The sequence below is a fragment of the Mauremys reevesii genome, linkage group 8, assembly GCF_016161935.1.
Source record: "Mauremys reevesii isolate NIE-2019 linkage group 8, ASM1616193v1, whole genome shotgun sequence".
NCBI classification, from domain to species: domain Eukaryota; kingdom Metazoa; phylum Chordata; order Testudines; family Geoemydidae; genus Mauremys; species Mauremys reevesii.
Genome location: NC_052630.1, coordinates 84259261 through 84276516, shown reverse-complemented (window position 1 = coordinate 84276516; position 17256 = coordinate 84259261). Strand labels below are relative to the sequence as shown.

At 43.8% G+C, this 17256-nt stretch overlaps 1 protein-coding gene across 2 annotated transcripts in view; it reads right to left on the bottom strand.

Moving 5' to 3' along the window:
- Nucleotides 1-13105: 13105 nt before the first annotated feature.
- The window catches only part of LOC120370896 (vitellogenin-1-like), a 44938-nt gene continuing 40787 nt past the window's right edge, over nt 13106-17256 (bottom strand). For both annotated transcript variants that reach the window (XM_039486202.1, XM_039486204.1), the window contains 2 exons: nt 16408-16569; nt 13106-13422 (listed from right to left, as the gene is read on the bottom strand). In XM_039486202.1, the coding sequence (XP_039342136.1) occupies nt 13298-13422; nt 16408-16569 (287 nt within the window). In that variant the 3' untranslated portion in view covers nt 13106-13297. The remainder of the gene's footprint in view (nt 13423-16407; nt 16570-17256) is intronic.

The window sequence follows — 17256 nt, the reverse complement described above, 5'->3', positions numbered from 1 at the left end:
ATCTAGTCCAACCTCCTGCTCAAAGCAGGACCAACCCCAACTAAATTAGCCCAGCCAGGGCTTTGTCAAGCCAGGCCTTAAAAAGCTCTAAGAATAGAGATTCCACCACCTCCCTTGACTTGTTCCAGTTTGCCCTCTAGTGGCCAACAGTTACAAAATATGGATTTCTAGAAAATAGTGCTACATAAAGATGCTTTAGAAAAGACTAGGATGCAGGATTTTATTGCCTGACCTATGATTTAATTCTTTATTATTTTCTTTTCTGTGAGCACACAACTATTTGGGGAGGAATTTTCTTACCCATTGATCCAAGTCCGATGTGAACAAGCCTACCATCCAGCTGCCCATCTGCCTAGAAAGTAGAGGCACGTAGCAAGCCACCAGCTCTCTCCATCATAAGACAACAGCAGGTGATGGGATGGGAGTATGGGAGGGCCTCTTTACGTCTCCTGATATTTTGCTGTTGGAATGTATTCATCCTGTTAAAGCATATTTTATAAACATATATAGCTACCGCAGTCAAACCTTGTCTTCAGGATGACAATAGTAAAAACACACTAAAAGTGTATTATATCCCATAAGTAGCATACTGAGATGGTCAACAAAATGGAAAAACAAGATATAACTGACCTTCAAAGGTCTTTTGAGGTAAATCAGAACCTCTTGGGGAAAAAAATGAAACCAAATAGCTGTTGAGTTGCAGTGAAGCATTTTCAGAGCTTTTATCTCACCTTTCCTCAGTGTACCATATAAAACAATTTTTATTGCAATTTCCAGCCCTGTAGAATCAGGCTAGTGTATCAGCATCAGTATGTGTGTATTCTGTTTTTCATGCATCATTTAAAAAGATCATCTAATATTTCTGCAGTTTGGGCTCTTTTGTCATTTTCTAGCTCATGCTGATGTTGAGAAGAGAAGCTGCTGTTTAATAATTTCAGCAGTGTTAACTCTACACAAACACTGAGAGTGAAGCAAAGAAGCTGGAGCAATTCTTAGCATGCTTTGGTAAGATTTAACCCGGCGATTATCATTTTGAAACTCTTCTCAAGGGCTGATTGTGGGTGAATCCCAGCTGATCTGCTGCATGCAAAACACCAATTGATTCATGGCAGTTAGGTAAAAGAAATTTTCATCAAGCCTTTTTTTTTTCACTATCTTCAGGGTCTTAGAGTGAATTGCCTATAGTGTTGTACCCGTTCTAGATTACAGTGTGATGACAGCCATGTTGGTTGTGATGAGGGACTTCCAAAGCTAAAAACGCCAGCCTCTGTAGCATGAACTAAAGAATTAAATTTATATCTGGAAGCTGTAACAAACTCACATCCTTTGTAGCACAGAGAGGGGGATGTGTAACACACACCAAACTCTGAGTTATATAACTGCTAATGTAGACAGTGCAATGAAGACTTCTGCTCAACGTGCAGCTGCAGTCAAAAATCAAACACAATGTTAAGATTTGTAAGGAAGAGACGATGAATAATACAGGGAATATTATAATGCCATTATATCAAGCAGTGCTGTGATCTCATCTGGAATCCTGTCACCTCATCTCAGAATAGACATTGCTGAATTAGAGAAGATTCAGACATGAGAAGAAAAACTCTCCTAGGAAGAGAGATTGAAAAGAGTGGGATTGTTTACCTCAGAAAGGAGACAAATAAGAGGGAACATAATGAATAGTATGGAGAAGTTAGATTGGGAACTTCTGTTCTCATGGTCTCATAACACAAGAAGAGGGGGATATTTAATTATCTGAAATGGCATCAAATACAAAACTGATAAAAGGAAAAAATTCTGCACACAACACGTAGCTGGACAGTGGAGCTCATTGTCACAGGAAATTGTTGAGGCTAGGAGGACAAAGAAAACATGAAAGCAACAGCAGCTACAATTGTAGAATTCGTTCCTCACCATGAAAGGGAAGAGGGTGCAACCACAACGAAATATTGCATATTATTATTTCATGTTATGGCCATAATAACGGGTGAGGTATACATACACCTCTACCCCGATATAACATGACCTGATATAACACGAATTCGGGGGGATCAAATCAAGTTCAATACAACGTGGTTTCACCTATAACATGGTAAGATTTTTTGGCTCCCGAGGACAGCGTTATATCGGGGTAGAGGTGTATTTGCAAATGTGAGGAGATGCATGGGGAAAAAAGTACAAAAGTGGGGGAGAGGGATTGGAGAGGGACTGCTCAGCATCTCAAGTATTTGCTATCAATATGTTTTGAAATATGTTTGATTCAGGAGAAGATTCCAAAGGTCATAAATGTGCAGGGCCGGCGCAACCCATTAAGCGACCTACGTGGTCGCCTAGGGTGCTAACATTTGGGTGATGGCGATCGTGGCGGCCAAATCTTCGGTTGCCCCGGTCGTCGGTGGTATTTTGGGGGCAGGACTTTCCGCCACCTAGGGCGCCAAAAAAGCTGGTGGCGCTCCTGTAAATGTGTCTTCAAAGTGGAAGAGACAGGCCCAGAAACTCAAAAGGATCCCTCGTCCCAATCCACTCCATGCTTGGGCAACGATCCAAGGAGTTTTGGCCCCATTGTGGCAGGGTGGAAAATGAATTCTGCAAAAACAATGTGTAGCTCCCATGAAATTAGACATTAAACCACAATGAAAACAATTTTAATATAATCCCAGGTGGAGAGGAAAGAGAAAGGGTGTGTATTTTTAAAAAATACAGGATCAGCTACTCAGCTGATGTGAATTGATGTACTTCCACTGAAATCATCAGCAAAGGATCTGGCCCCCATCCTAGGTAAGGAACTGTTTACAATCATAAACTAATGGAAAGATTATTACAAGTGGATAGCATAGTCAGGAGAGACAGAATAAGGCTAAAAAATTCCAAAGGCTTTGTCAGACAAACATTTTAACATAAGATCAAATTTAACTCTTAAAGTTTAATGAATGGCTTCTATTAGGAACTGCCTACGGTTTGAATGGCTTTTTGCATACTCTGTGTATAGGAGGGGCCATCTGTGCTTAGTTGCTGTCTGGTTGAAAGAGCATTAAAAATTGACATTCATTGTGAGTCAAGCAGGAGAATGTGCATTGGTAACCTAATGAAATTAAAATAGGTAAAAAAAATAGATTTAAGGTAATAATGGTGGATGTTGTAATCTTGTCTATCTGTGAATACAATTTCTGCTTCTAACACTCCATCTAAAAGTAATGAAGAATAATGGGACAAACAAATATCCACTGTAAATTACAGTTAAGTGAACTGTTGGAAGAAGCAGACACAAGTTATTTTAGGTGCATTCAGATGTTTGTAGGTACCCACAAAATAACCTTCCTATGTTGAGTCCAGGAAAGCCATATTTGCTGATTTTGAACAGCTTTGGATTTTCTCAGCAAACTCTTCTCCCAGCCCTGCTAGTAATGTAATCAGCACTTATCCAGCAATAACAGGAGTGAGAGTGGCTTAGGCAATATCTTTAACCTCCAGAGACAATAGAAAATGGGTGTTTACAAAGGCTCAGTACTGTAATGCACTTATACAAAGAAAGAGTATTTGGGGGTTGAAACAAACTGGGCAGTAATTCACTTAAAACTTTCTAGAATGTTTACAAATATATAAATAAACCAGGAGGAGGAGGCTTTAAACTATTGTTAATAATCAAAAGAGTCAGTAGATGGCGTGAGAGACTTGAAAGTTCAATGTGAAAAGTTGTTCCCTTCTTCAACATTGAGCCCTGTCTCCTGTTTTAGCACCAAGCCCTCCACTGTGTGGAGTCCCCTGGTCTCTTATTCATAAGTTGCACTTTAGTTACACATAGCACATTTGTTTTTTTAGTTTACTTACTAACCACTTATTCAAACATTGAGTGAAATCCTGGCCCCCATTAAGGTAAATGGGAGTTTTGTCATTGACTACAATGGGGCTGCGATGTCACTCATTTTTTAAAGGTGTTATTATGAAGTGTAGGCATTTAATTTCCAGCAGCAACTTGATCTTAACTACACCTCTACCGCGATATAACGCGACCCGGTATAACACGAATTTGCATATAACTCGGTAAAGCACCGCTCCAGCGAGGCGGGGCTGTGCACTCCACCGGATCAAAGCAAGTTTGATATAATGCAGTTTCACCTATAACGCGGTAAGATTTTTTGGCTCCTGAGGACAGCGTTATATCGGGGTAGAGGTGTATTTCTTCCTCGCCTGTCATCCTGGATCCCTTGTCGCTGGCTGCAGTACAATATCATACTTTCTCAAAATGACACCCGTTGTCCTTTCAAACTAATGAATCAACAGGAACCTAATAGAAGCATCTGATTGGACCAAACTGTTTATCACCTTTGTTCAGGAATGAAAAGAATCTGTTCAGATCAACCTTTTCCCTCTTTCACTTTAATTTAATGATCTAAATAATTTAGACATTACAACTAGGTGAGTTTTAATCAAAACTGAACACAAGCAAATCAAACATGCTGTTTTGATTTCTCCAAATGTCTAGTTGTTTTAAAATGTGTTGAATCCTGAAAATACCCTTTTCTTATTTTATGAGACCTATTGGAAAAATACCTTAATTTCTATCATCGTGGACTAAATTGTGTAACGTGTACAAGAATAAATATTAATATCTCAGTATTATGAACTCCATGCAGCAGGTAGGTATTGTTATCCACAGATGGAGAAAATGAGGCCGAAAGACTACCAGACTTGCAGAAGGCCACACTGCAAGTCAGTGTTAGAGCCAGGGTTAGTTGTCAGCACTTCACATACTCTCAGGCCGATGTCATTCTTCCAGCTCTCGTTTCATTACACAAGTGCAAATGAAAGTAAAGAATAGAGGGGTGAGACCCCCTCAGTGGTCTTGGTGGGCCCCAAAATGTCAGTGGTATACTCGTTACAGCTGCTGCACCCCAAAAAATCAGCGAACCGAGATTCAGGCGCCAAACACCTTGCTAAACAAACTGTAACAGATTCAAAAGTGAGGGAGCAAAGTACAAGGTTACAGCTTTTATATTTTCCATTTGTTTATTATGGGTAAAGGGACTAGAACAAAAGTCAGTATATGATGAATAAAGCAGCAGAAAAGGCAGATGAACAAAGAAACTCACGAAGAAGCAGAAGAACTGTGTGAATAGCGAGGGCTGTCAGTCGATCAGCAGAAATCAGAGCTGGTGACCTTGCTGCACTTACATGCCATGAAGAGCAGCAGAGGGTCCAGAGAAGTCCCTTTTTCTCATACAGGGCATAGAGACCAAGCAGATGGTTCCCCAGATGATCCAGCAGAGGTAGCAGTGATGGTGAAAGGTCTAGACCCGTGGAGGCTGGAGTGGAAAGGCTGCTTGTGAAGGAGAGGCGGAAGAAACTGGAGGCCAGGGATCAGGAAAGTGGAGGCAGAGCTGGAGCAATAGAAGCTTGTTGCCCAGAACAAACAGGCAGCTTAAACAGTCAAGTCATGCCCATGGGACCCAGGAGGAAGGACATAAGGATGTGCCTGATCAGGGGCAATGTGGGTACGATGGATGCCATTGCTCTGCCTGTAGTCTTCAGCATTATGGCCACTAAAGGTTTTTCTGGGTGTTGGAATGTGGGATGTTTTTCTTGTGTTATTTTCTGTAATTAAGTAAACGGGTTAAACTCTGAGGTCTCAGGTAGAAGCCTATGAGGGCCAAACTCAGTGAGTGAGGGAGCAAAATTGCTATCTACCCTTACCTGGGAAACTGAGTCGGGGGTGTGTGTGGCTGTGGCACAGTGAAAAGGTGCTGTGGTCCAGAATCTGCTAGGAGCAGGCTCTTCTTAGTGTATGTGCAACGTGCCTTAGGATTCATCACCAAATTTAGTCCACTTGTTGGATCATTAACTTCCTTGGCCCTGGCCGGGCACTGATGGGGAATGTAACATGAATGCTGAGCCATGGCCCCTGCTAGGAGCAGTGAGATACTGCCACAGCTAGGAAATGCTGTGGGACAGGGTCCGCCGGCAACCCAGAAACTAGGCACAGCAGTAAAGCAATGTGGGTGGGGCTGTGTGATAAAAGTGCTGACAAATTCATGCTATCTTGTGTAACCTCCCCCTTCCCCCTGGATTACTGAGGAGCAGGCAACACTCACCTGGGTGCCTGATGTTGACAGTAAAGGAGATCCTGAGTATCCCAGTGGTGATATTGGCTAAATGGGAATCCTCTAGCCACCCCTCTGCTGCAGTCCCTTTACAGTACTAGTAAAGGAAATTAATCTTGGGGGTACCTGCATCTGGTTGGACCTTGTACCATGCATGCCTTGGGATCCTCAAGGAATAAACCTGAGCTAATCTATGCAATGTGTCTAAATCGAAAGTACCAATTATAAACAATATGCATCTAATATAAATTTAGTTTAAAATTAACACACCTTTACTTAACTTAAAAACCATGATATTGCAGACTGAGATTAATTAAAATGTCACAACCAATTTAAATCAGCAAGGGGCAGTTCAATAAATTAATTAATGCAGTTTACAGTAGTAAGTGAAACTTATTTAACTTGCATTTACACTGGCACCACTTCCCCCACCTCTGTATGTGCGCGTCTCTGAATTTCAGCCTTCTAAACACATGCGTGGGTGCATTTGAAGACACGGGCGTAGTTTGAGGAGGTACAGGGAGGGTCTTGCTCCCCCAAACAGAGGTGAGGCCTGGGGGAGGCATGCAGGGTATATGCCACTCCACTCCCCTCCCCCCAGCTTTTTGTCAGTGCTGAACTGCCCTGCAGGGCTTGTTTTGCTCAATCTTTGGGGGGGAGGGGACAGACATGCCAAACCCGTGGGAAAAAAATGCAGAAATCAGGCTTGTTTTTGGCTTAATTGGCTTGTGAGTTGCTTGTTGGCTAGTTTTTGGCTTGTAGCGTGTTGTAGTTTGTTGCTTATTTTTTTTGATCAGCTCCCGGCAAGCAGAGGCAAGGGGCAAACAAGGGCAAGGTGGGGGCGAGAGTCAGGGGTGCCCAGCAGGCCCACCACAGTCCCAGACTGCACGCCGGGGGGAATCTAGTCACTTAGAGCATTGGGGTTCTTAGGGATTGGCTTGTTTTGGCCTTGTTTTGAAATGGGATTAGTTTGATTTTTGGTTTATTGGGAAAGGGTGCTTATTTACCACATGAAAGTTGGCAACTGTGTGTGTGTGTGTGGGGCGGCTCGGTCCTTCCCACTCTGTGCCTCTCCCCTCTGCTGGCAGGTCAAGCAGCGCAAGCCCTGCAGCCAGGCAGCCCAGTGGGGTGGGGAGCAGGACAGAGCAGCTGCTCCGGGTTACCACCTCAGCAGTTGGCTGCCACCTCTTGGGTCCTAGTTCTACCTGTTTCTTGTACGAGTGCACACAGGAGACAGGGCAAAGGGGGGGGCAGGGGGGGCTGGGGAAGAGACAGTGGAGAAGTAGGGGATAGGACTGGGGAAAAAAGGGGGCTGGGAGAATGGATTAAGGTGCCCCCGCCCCACCTATTCCACTTTGCAATCCCCCCTGTTCTGTCCCCTCCACCTGCGGCCCGCCTGCAGCCCCACCCCTTTCTGCCCCTTCCCCAGGCCTGCCCCTTTTCCATCCATGGCCCCCCCCATTCCACCACCCACTAAAGCCCCCATCCTGTTTGCACCTTTCTTCCCCTTCCACCACTGTGGCCCCCAGACTGGAGAAGCTTTGTCCCAGTTCCATGGTCCCAGGCCTGCAGCAGGGAGTGAGAGCTCCTCCAGTCCCAGGCCTGCAGCAGGGAGTGAGAGCTCCTCCAGTCCCAGGCCTGCAGCAGGGGAGTCTGGGTGCTGGGTCTTCCCTGCCACCCCTTGCACTTCTGCGGGGAACCAGGGCTGGATCATCGGGGCTTCACCTGCCCCACCTGCCCGTCTGCTCCCGGCACTTCTGCCATGGGAGCGTCCCCTGCCACCCTACCGAATCTGCTGCGGAGGAGGGAGGGGCTGTGTCTTTCCCCATCCCACAGCTTCTGCTGCTGGTAGGGGCACTGGGGTTTCCCCTGCTGCCCCGCACCAGGGTTGTCCTGCCTGTCTGGCGCTTCTGGGAACTGGGGGCAGGTGCTGCTGCTGGGGCTTCCCCTAATGTCCCATGCTGAGGTCAGGCGCGGTGTGTGTGTATGTGTGTGTGTGTGCTGGGGGCTTCCCTGGCAGTCTGGCACTTCTGGGGACCAGGGGGAGGGAGGTGCCACTGGGGATTTCCCTGCCACCCCACAGTGGATTTACACTGGGGGTGGGAGAGCCCATTTTCCCAGTTCCCACCAATTGGCCGGCGTCCCTGGGCATGGACACTGTGGGCCCAGTGGATAATCCACCACTGGAGTGGGGCCTTGGGGGGAAGAGGCAGCGGAAGGGCAGGGACTCAGGGGAGGGGAGGTGCAGTGGAGGTGAGGCCTCAGGGGAAGGGACAGAGTGGTGGGGCAGGACCTTGGTTTTGGGTGTCGGCGGCCCACCACTTTTAGGGAGCTGCTGGAGCTCCTAGGCAGAAATAACTCTTACGTCATGGCCAATGGCCAAAACACCAGTATCAAACTCAGGGGGGAGACTGTGATAATCAGGGTGTAGATGTAATGCTGACAGACCCTGGTCATCGGCGGGCAGGAGCAAACCTGGGACCTCTGGAGCTTAGTGCATGAGCCTCTACTGCAGGAGCTAAAAGCCAGCTGGCTCTTAGCTAAGGCTGTAGAGCAGACTCATTAATTTCCCTCTCTAAGTGGTCTCGGTGCCACTACAGAACACCACACCCAGGAGGTGTGTGGGTTGCACAGACATCCCAAGGAGAGAAGAGAAGGGTTAACTTCCGCCACAATGAGAAGTTCAGCCAATTGATTGCATATACTGTTATTTTACTGGAAGAGAATACCGAGTGAGATCTTTTATGAAAGCTTGTAATGCACTGAACTGAACAGTCATTTTGAGATATGTTTATGGCTTTTGGGGTTATGACTGTATGTATGTATAGAAAATTGGAACTGACCTCAGCACCACCTCACAACAGCATGGTGACAGAATCAGGTGAGAATGGGGGCTACCTCTGAACCAGACAAGACTGCCTTCAAGCACCAACCCATTGTCCAGCCCAGGAAAAATCAATGAGGAACCACCATGGGACCTGCTTGAAACTGAAATGACGACCCCAGTCTTCAAAAACGAAGGCAGGCGAGCATTTTCTCTTCTCTGAATACCTATACTGACTAAAGAACACCCCCCGCACACACCCACTCACCCCAAACACTTTTAAAATGGAAGGGGTTTAAGTGAAACTGAGGGACAGGCTGTAGGGAAACAGTATGCTGGGAAACAGTTCAAAGGCAACTTGTATTAGAAAAGGGATTTTATTTAATGTGGAAGTTAAAGCCTGAGGTTATGTTTGTGTTTATTTACTGGGTAACTCATATGTTTGCTACCTCTTACTATTTCATCTTTGAATCTGTGGTTTTACTATTAAATAAACCTTTTGTTTATTTTTACCCTAAGCAGGTCTCTGTGGTGCAAACTGTGTGGAGTGTGTGCATCAAAGAGACCTGATAACGTAGGGGGTGCGGGGTGAGGGGCTGGATTCACACCTTTGGGAGGGCTGAACCAGAGGGGAGAAGTTAGAGTTTCTGGTACTTACGAACTCAAGAAAGATGGATTTGGGGGGACTTTGGCAGGGCTGTTGACTCACCCTGCAAGGAGTAACTAGGCTGCTGGACACCAGAGCAGTGATGGCTCCAGGCACCAGTGCTCCAAGTGTGTGCCTGGGGCGGCAAGCCGCGGGGGGGTGCCCTACCCGTCCCTGCGAGGGCGGCAGTCAGGCAGCCTTCGGCGGCATATCTGTGGGAGGGCCGCCGGTCCCGCAGATTCAGCAGCGGGTACGTTGAAGCCACAGGACCGTCGGACCTCCTGCAGGCATGCCGCCAAATCCGCGGGACCATGAACCTCCCGCAGGCGTGCTGCCAAATCCGCGGGACCGGGAACCTCCTGCAGGTGCGCCGCCAAAAGCTGCCTGAGTGCCGTGCTTGGGGCAGCAAAAAAACTAGAGCTGCCCCGACCAGAGTGACTTTGCACTTGTGAACAGTTACTGGTGTTAGGGATCTGAGCTGCAGTTGCACTGGTACCCCCAGGCTCCAGGGCAGGTGGTGACAGATCCCCTTAGTAGGGTTGCCAATTTTGGTTGAACATATTCCTGGAGGATTTTTCACATGACATTATCTTTAATTAAAGACTAATCCTTACTTCCTGGAGACTCCAGGACAATTCTGGAGGCTTGGCAACCTTATCCCTTACTGGTCTGGGTGTGCTCCAAAACATCATACGGGGCGTAAGTGAAAGGCCATTTGCATAGCTTGCTACAATACAGAACAAAACTTAACCAATTCATAGCAGCTGAGAAGCAACAGTGAAGAAAGGTAGAGTACATAAAAGCCTTGCCTGTTAAATATACATTTTACTACTCAGTAGATAATTGTAATGTTAGAATTGCTTTATAGCATAGGGCAGGACTGAATTCCAAATGAGCTTTAAATCCAAACTTCAGCCAGCCTCTGAAATAGGTCTGAAATATCGCTGCGGTATATTAGCACATGGCGCATTGGCCTTTTGACACTTACAAATCTAATATTGCTCTTAATTCCTTTGGTAAGATGAGTTTGTTCTCCCAGGCTCCTCCCTCCCCCCCAATTCCAACCCAGAGCTTTACAAGCTTTCATTATATTTGGATTTCACAGCTGCAGCATCAGTGGCTTCGTTCTGTCTTTTAAAGATATTCAGCTGCCTCCGTATGGGGGCACTAATGAATGAGCACCACCACCTCCAGAACAACAGACAGAAATAAAAGCTGTGCCTTAAAAATGGAAATAATATGAGCTGTGGCTAACCTCTGTCCTGAATGGAACAGAGAGAAGCAGGCATGCACTCGTTTCACTAGCTACGGCTTCCCCATCTGGGCGAAGCTGCAGTCTGAGCAAAGCCTTACTTGAGAAAGTGTGAATGGTTGCCCCTCTGTGCACTTCCTTAGCAGAAATGAACATCTGCTCCAGCATCATCTTGTGCTCCCAGCACATACACCTCCCAGATATCACCTTTCCTTTCATCAGCTGCTTAAGTGCTGCAGAGCATTCTAGCTTACAGCCATTTAGAATGTGCCAGTATTGCTTCTGAATGGACCTACATGTAGAATACTGTCCACTGATTTCAATGGCCTGGAAATAAACCAGCTACAGCATGGCAGCTGCAGCACTGAGCCACGAGAACGTGAAACAATGATACGTGTTGCCTGTCACAAGCTGCTGAGCTAACGTCTGTCCTCAGATGCTTGGGGCCAATTCCCACTGAAGGCGGTGGGACTCATTTTAGTGCACCTGAGTGCAGAAGAAGGTTAACAAAAAAAGTTTAAAGTAGCAGCATGGTCTTCCTGTTTCTGCGCTTCAGGCTCCCTTCTACTCATCACTAGCAGCCTGACCTTAAGTCAGGTGACTGGCCTGCAGTTACTGTTACTAGGGTTGAGCATTGAATACTCAAGGCTCCGCCCTCCATCACTGAGGATGTGCATTTATCGTTTCAGGCAGTACAGTATAGTCTGCCTAATTTGATAAATTTTATTTAAGCAGGTGCTATACACAGGGAAATGCATTTTTACTGTCTTCTCTTTGTTACATTTGTAGATCTGAGGCTGCCACCCCTGAGACAGGAACATCACACTCTCTGCATTTGCCGTGATTTATGGCATTACTGTGTTGCCATTATGTAATACACTGGCTTAGTATATGTGATTGAGTTTCCTCTCTTGAGGTTGGTTCCACTGTTTATAAACACCCTGTGTCTTACTTCCAGGGGAAGGAGTTCTCTTTTAGCTGATGTAACAGGGGCTTATATTTTTTTGATACTGCAGGTACCAGTTTGATCAGTGCTGATTACTGTGGTATCTGTATGTAGAGGGCATGGTCTATTAAAAATAGAATTAATTCGTAATGGTAAAGAGTATTTGGTTTTTATCAAATGCCTTTTAAGCATTAATGCTCCTGTTAACATTTCTCTTCACTATCTTTGTTTTATTTGAACTGGTTTACTGGAGGAAAGTTGCCCTTTCATAAACAGGTAGCTTAAGAGGCAAGAAAATTTGGAATTAGAGACAGTGGGCCCAGTAGTGAGCACATTAAAGTGAGGGCAAAGCTGCCACAAATGACAGTGGGAAGTGGCCCAGGCCCAATGGAGGAGCTGACAGTAGCTCAGCCTGTACTTTGCCATTTTAATGGGAGGAGGAGTGTAAGATGCTTCGTCTATCCTTTTGCAGTGTAACTCTACTGAGGAACTAGCAAGTAACATGGATTTGGACTGAGGCAGAGGTTCTTCAAGGAAGGATAGGGAACATCTTCTGAACACTATCACAAATAAAAATGTAGCAGGAGAACTGATGTTATTGTTCCTAGACTGAATGGAGTTGATGGGAAAATTGAGGATCAACATTAAATAGTTGTCTGAACAAATTCTTTGGTTATGACTAACCACCTGCCAGACAGAATCTGGCCCTTACGATTGGCCTTTATTTTAGATATGTGATGTATGGGTATTGTTGTCATTTGTATCATATTTTTCTGTCATTCTTTTTGTAATTTTACTCGGTGTTTTACTAATAGTTTCCTAAAAAGTGTTTATAAGCACGAATTTCATGGATGTACCATAGAAAATGATCAACGGAAAAAGTTCCTTTTTACTCTGGTAGCCTATGAACTAACCTCACACCCTTTTAAATTTAAATCAAAATGGGGACTGTGTCACACACATTGGCTCTCTGGAAAGCTACTGTGGGAGCCTAGCAGTTCAAGTCATTCTTTTGTACTGTATACTAAAGCTAATGCTCTTGCTGGGAGTGAAATTTTTTTTTACAGAACAGTTTTGAAGAACCGGATTTTCCCTTTTACTAGAAAACATAAATGAAAACAATTGTGTACTGTATCTTTAGTATGCTAAATTACAAAATCCTTTATATAATAGAATGTTAGAGATAGCCATAATCATGTTTTCCTCTCATCACCCAGTGAACATAATTTTAAGAGAGAGGACCAGTGTAATTATATTCCAGATAAAAGGATCCAGAATATTATACTTGGCTTGATTGCTTTGTTGATAAGAAGGAGGGAGGAAAAAGAGATCTGGATACTTATTTAATGAGCAACACATTTATTAAGCAGCGCATATTGTACATAATGCATTTGACTTTGTACGTAATGCATTAGGCTTACCTATTTTTAAAGCATTTTTTTTTAATATTTTGCTGCAGCTATTGCATTCCCCTTGCAGCTGTCCAGCTATTCAATCATTTGGGTGAGTACGTCTATAGCAAATTGCTAAAGCATTAAGATGAACTACAATCGTCAGTGCAGGAACAGTCAATGTCAGCATCCACAGACTCCACGATGTCCTCGGCTGCATGTTTCCTGTCACTGCTCCTATGCCAGTCAGACAGGCTCACAGCAGAATCTGTCAGAAAAGCAAAGTCACATTAACCAACATCAAGCAAATTAACACTTGAAAATATTCCAAGGCAATATTATTTTGATGGCTGCCAACTCTTTCACCAGACAAAGAATATGGGTCCAATCCTGCCTCCGCCATTGACCTCTGACTGACCTATTGACTCGGAGCAGGATTTTCATCTGTGGTTTAATTACTATAATACCTCCCGAAAACAAAATGAATTGAATTTCATGATGCACAAATATAGAAAGCAGGAGCTTGTAGAAGTGCTGGATGTGACCGCCCTTTAAATAGGAGCACTCTGTACATCAGCCATCTCTTTTCATGTTATCGCTGCCTATGGGGGTGGAGTGGGTGGGAGGGTATTTCCGCTCTCTGTTTAAGTTCATTCTGAAGGATAAGCCCTTTAGAGAATTTTCAGAGGTTCATAAACTTCTAATTAAAGTTTTCCATATATTCTCCAAACTGGCAGAGCAATGTCAGTTTCAGTATTAACCTTACCAGGTTGCTTTATCAACAGCAGCTTTATTATATCATAACTCCCTACTGCTGAAATAATCTAAATGGAATAATAATATTCATCCTCCCAATAAACATTCTGAGCTGGTTGGAGGTTTAACATTGCATATGGAAGAATATTAGAACTCGCATTTAGGTTGTTTGCCTAAGTAGAATGTGCCAAGCTTCCATAATTTTATCTCTAGTTGTTTTGTCAGACATATGGGCAATATATTTACAACATACTATATTATACCAAGAGAAAATCCGGAACTGTTTGTATGGGTTTTGGCTGTATCAGTCATCCATACTCAATGAATGAAATGTTAATGCACAATTTGGTAGAATTACACCACTCTGACCAACTTGACATACAGGTTTTGTATAATGAACTACATAACATATCCTAGCATGATGCTTGAGCTGTTTGTTATTAAATATTTAATATTTTAAAGCTAGAAAATGAGAAACCCTAAAGAGTTTGGTTTTGATTTGCTTTTGCTTTTTCTCATGCCTTGGTCTTCTAAATTTTTGCAACCTTTAGCTGCATAAGTAGTCCTTACTTCTGCAAACAGTCTCAGTGGCATCAATGGAACTGCATACCTGAGTAACTACGATGCAAGTGAGTAAGAATTTGTAGGATCTGGTCCATCAGGCAAACTTGCCTGAAGTATAAACTGCAGGATTTGGCCACAGATTTCTAGGGCAAAAGGGGGAAATTTTCCCCTCAGTTCTGCACAGCAGTAACTTCCCTGATATTATGCTCACCCTACATGTGTTGGCCTCCCATTGCTGTCAGTGATGTAGGCTCCCACTTTGTGAGGAGCAGAGTATCAGGGCTGAGTTCTCCCTGTGTGGAGCTGAGAGAAGAATTTTGCCCTCATATATAGGAGGTCATTTTATGAACCTGGGAGATAGAATTATGTTACCACCTCTGCTTCTGCTGCTACTTATCTGGCCCATCAAACAAAAACAAAAAGAGGACATCTCTTAAAGCGTTCCATTGTAATGCTGTTGATTCCCAGCCTGAGGAAAAGCAATCATGTTACTGAAGAACACCAATGGCATCCTCTACCTTCTTCCTCCTCAGGAAAATCATAAATAATAATAATAAAACCCTTGATAAAAGAGCAAGAAGCAGAGATGGTAGTGGGCTCCTGTGTCTGAGATTCAGTAAATGAACCAGAGAAACCTGCAGCTGCTGTGCAAGCATCAGTGACTATGATGACTGATTTGGCTGATCTTCTTTTCATTTTGTGTGAGAATGAGACAAGTTTATTATAGTCTAGTAATCGGAAGCAGTGAGTGGCCTAGGGTGATGACACTTCACAGATATGGAACATGGACACAAAAAAAAATCTGTGAAACATGGATATGACAAGATTTTAGAGATAGCTTGGCGTTGAGGGTGTCTTTTCTTTTCTTAAAAGGATTCATCTAGTCACATCACATGGTACTGTCAGTATGCTATTAGTAATCTCACTGTGTTACTTTTCTTATTGGTTGTGTGAGCTGGGCTGCCTACTGAAGAGATATATACCCAATGTTTTTGTGAACTGCTTTGGCACATTGGGAATTGTAATAATATGAGCAAAGCATGATGATCTTTAGGAACACTGTTTAAAATCAGTCAGAGAATACTAGGTTCTTCTTCTGGTGTAAACTGAGTTCTATGGAGCTATGTCAGTTTACACCAGCTGAGGCGCTGGCCCAGAAGGTTAACATGTGGAACAGAGCTGTACTGGTAGGTGGCAGAACTGTTTACTGCTATGGTCCATGTGAGTTGTGTGATCAATTCCTGTATATTTAAGGATTTGGAAGTAATGCACCAGAAAAGAAGAAACTCTGTAGACATGAGGCCTGATTCTCCTTTCACACTTGCATGAATTGAGACAACGGAGTTGCACTAGTGTCAAACTGATATAAGTGAAAACAGAATCAGGTCCATGCTTTTTAAAAATCTGATGTGTCTGAGAGTTAAATACCTTCAAAACCAAGCTGTTTTCTGAAATAATCTGGAGAACACCTAAGCAATATGTTTTTTGCTGATGCATTGCACATGGGCAGAGCATGGCAGCCTAATCACACTGCAGTCATGTCACATTAAGTGACTGACTTTCAGTTGCTTTTCTCATCTTGGTCTACATGAAATAGCAGATTGCAATGTGACTTAAAGGACTTTTTGTTGCTTATCACAACCCAGTGAAACATCTGGAAGGCATGACACATTTTTATTGGTCACTGCTGCCCCTTTTACCATCCCTAAGATTTTTTTCAGACAATACCATCTGCCAAATAATCCACATTGGCTTCTAGCTACCCAGGATTGTAATTGTTTATGTAAAATATTAATGGGGTTAGGAAATAGCAGCTCTGAAAGCCAGGTGGGCTAGTAGGGGCTCTGTGTGGTGCTGTGCTATATCTTGATTAACTGATCTGACAGAGCTCCTCTGGTATGTGACAAAGAAAGTAAAACAAAAAAAATCCTACCTTTTGGGAAACAGGAGAAGCCAACTTTAACTGAGGTTCTCTCAGTTGGAGTACAGGCTCTCATACACTGCAGTATCTTGTCAACAGAGTAACATGTAGATTCCTTTCCATCAATAACAGGATGTCCCTTCAGTTTCACATAGCGGCGTTGCAGTTTACACCCTAAGAGGAAAAAGAAAAAGTAGTCAAACCCTAAGGAATACAGAGGCTCTAATCTTTCCTTACAATAAGGGAAGTCCATATTTTCTCCTCAGCTTTTAAGTACAACTCCCCAATGATCCATTTTCACAACAGTAAAGGTGGCAAGATCAGGACCATAGTTAGTGGGGAAAACTGATTTTTTGAAAGGGGAGTTGTGTTTAAAAACTGATGGCACAGTATGGCCCAAACGAAATCCTATAGTCCACTCTTTTAGAAATAGTACCTCTTGGGTCTGAAAGCTATTAATAATAGGTGCTGTGTAAGAACAGGGACTGCTGAATTACATTAGGAAACATGTCAGTTGTTTGTGAGTGCATAAGTAATGGCAGCATTTACATAATGATATCAAGACCAACTGTTGTATTGGATGATTTTTATAATGCTACAATTATCAGCACTAAAAAGATCATTAACATTCACAGGATCCCACATGCCATCTTGTTTCCTGATGTGCTTGTGGGTATGATCTTGCTGCCACTAAAATCAATGGTAAAAGCCCATTTGACTCTATTGAGACTCTTTACAGACCCAAAGTAAATGAAAATACCGCACTGTTGGAGGGAGTGTAGTAGTATTATAAGTATATGCAAGGAGACACACTTATACAGTAAGAGTATTTCCCAACTCGTCCCCTCCCCCACCCTTTCT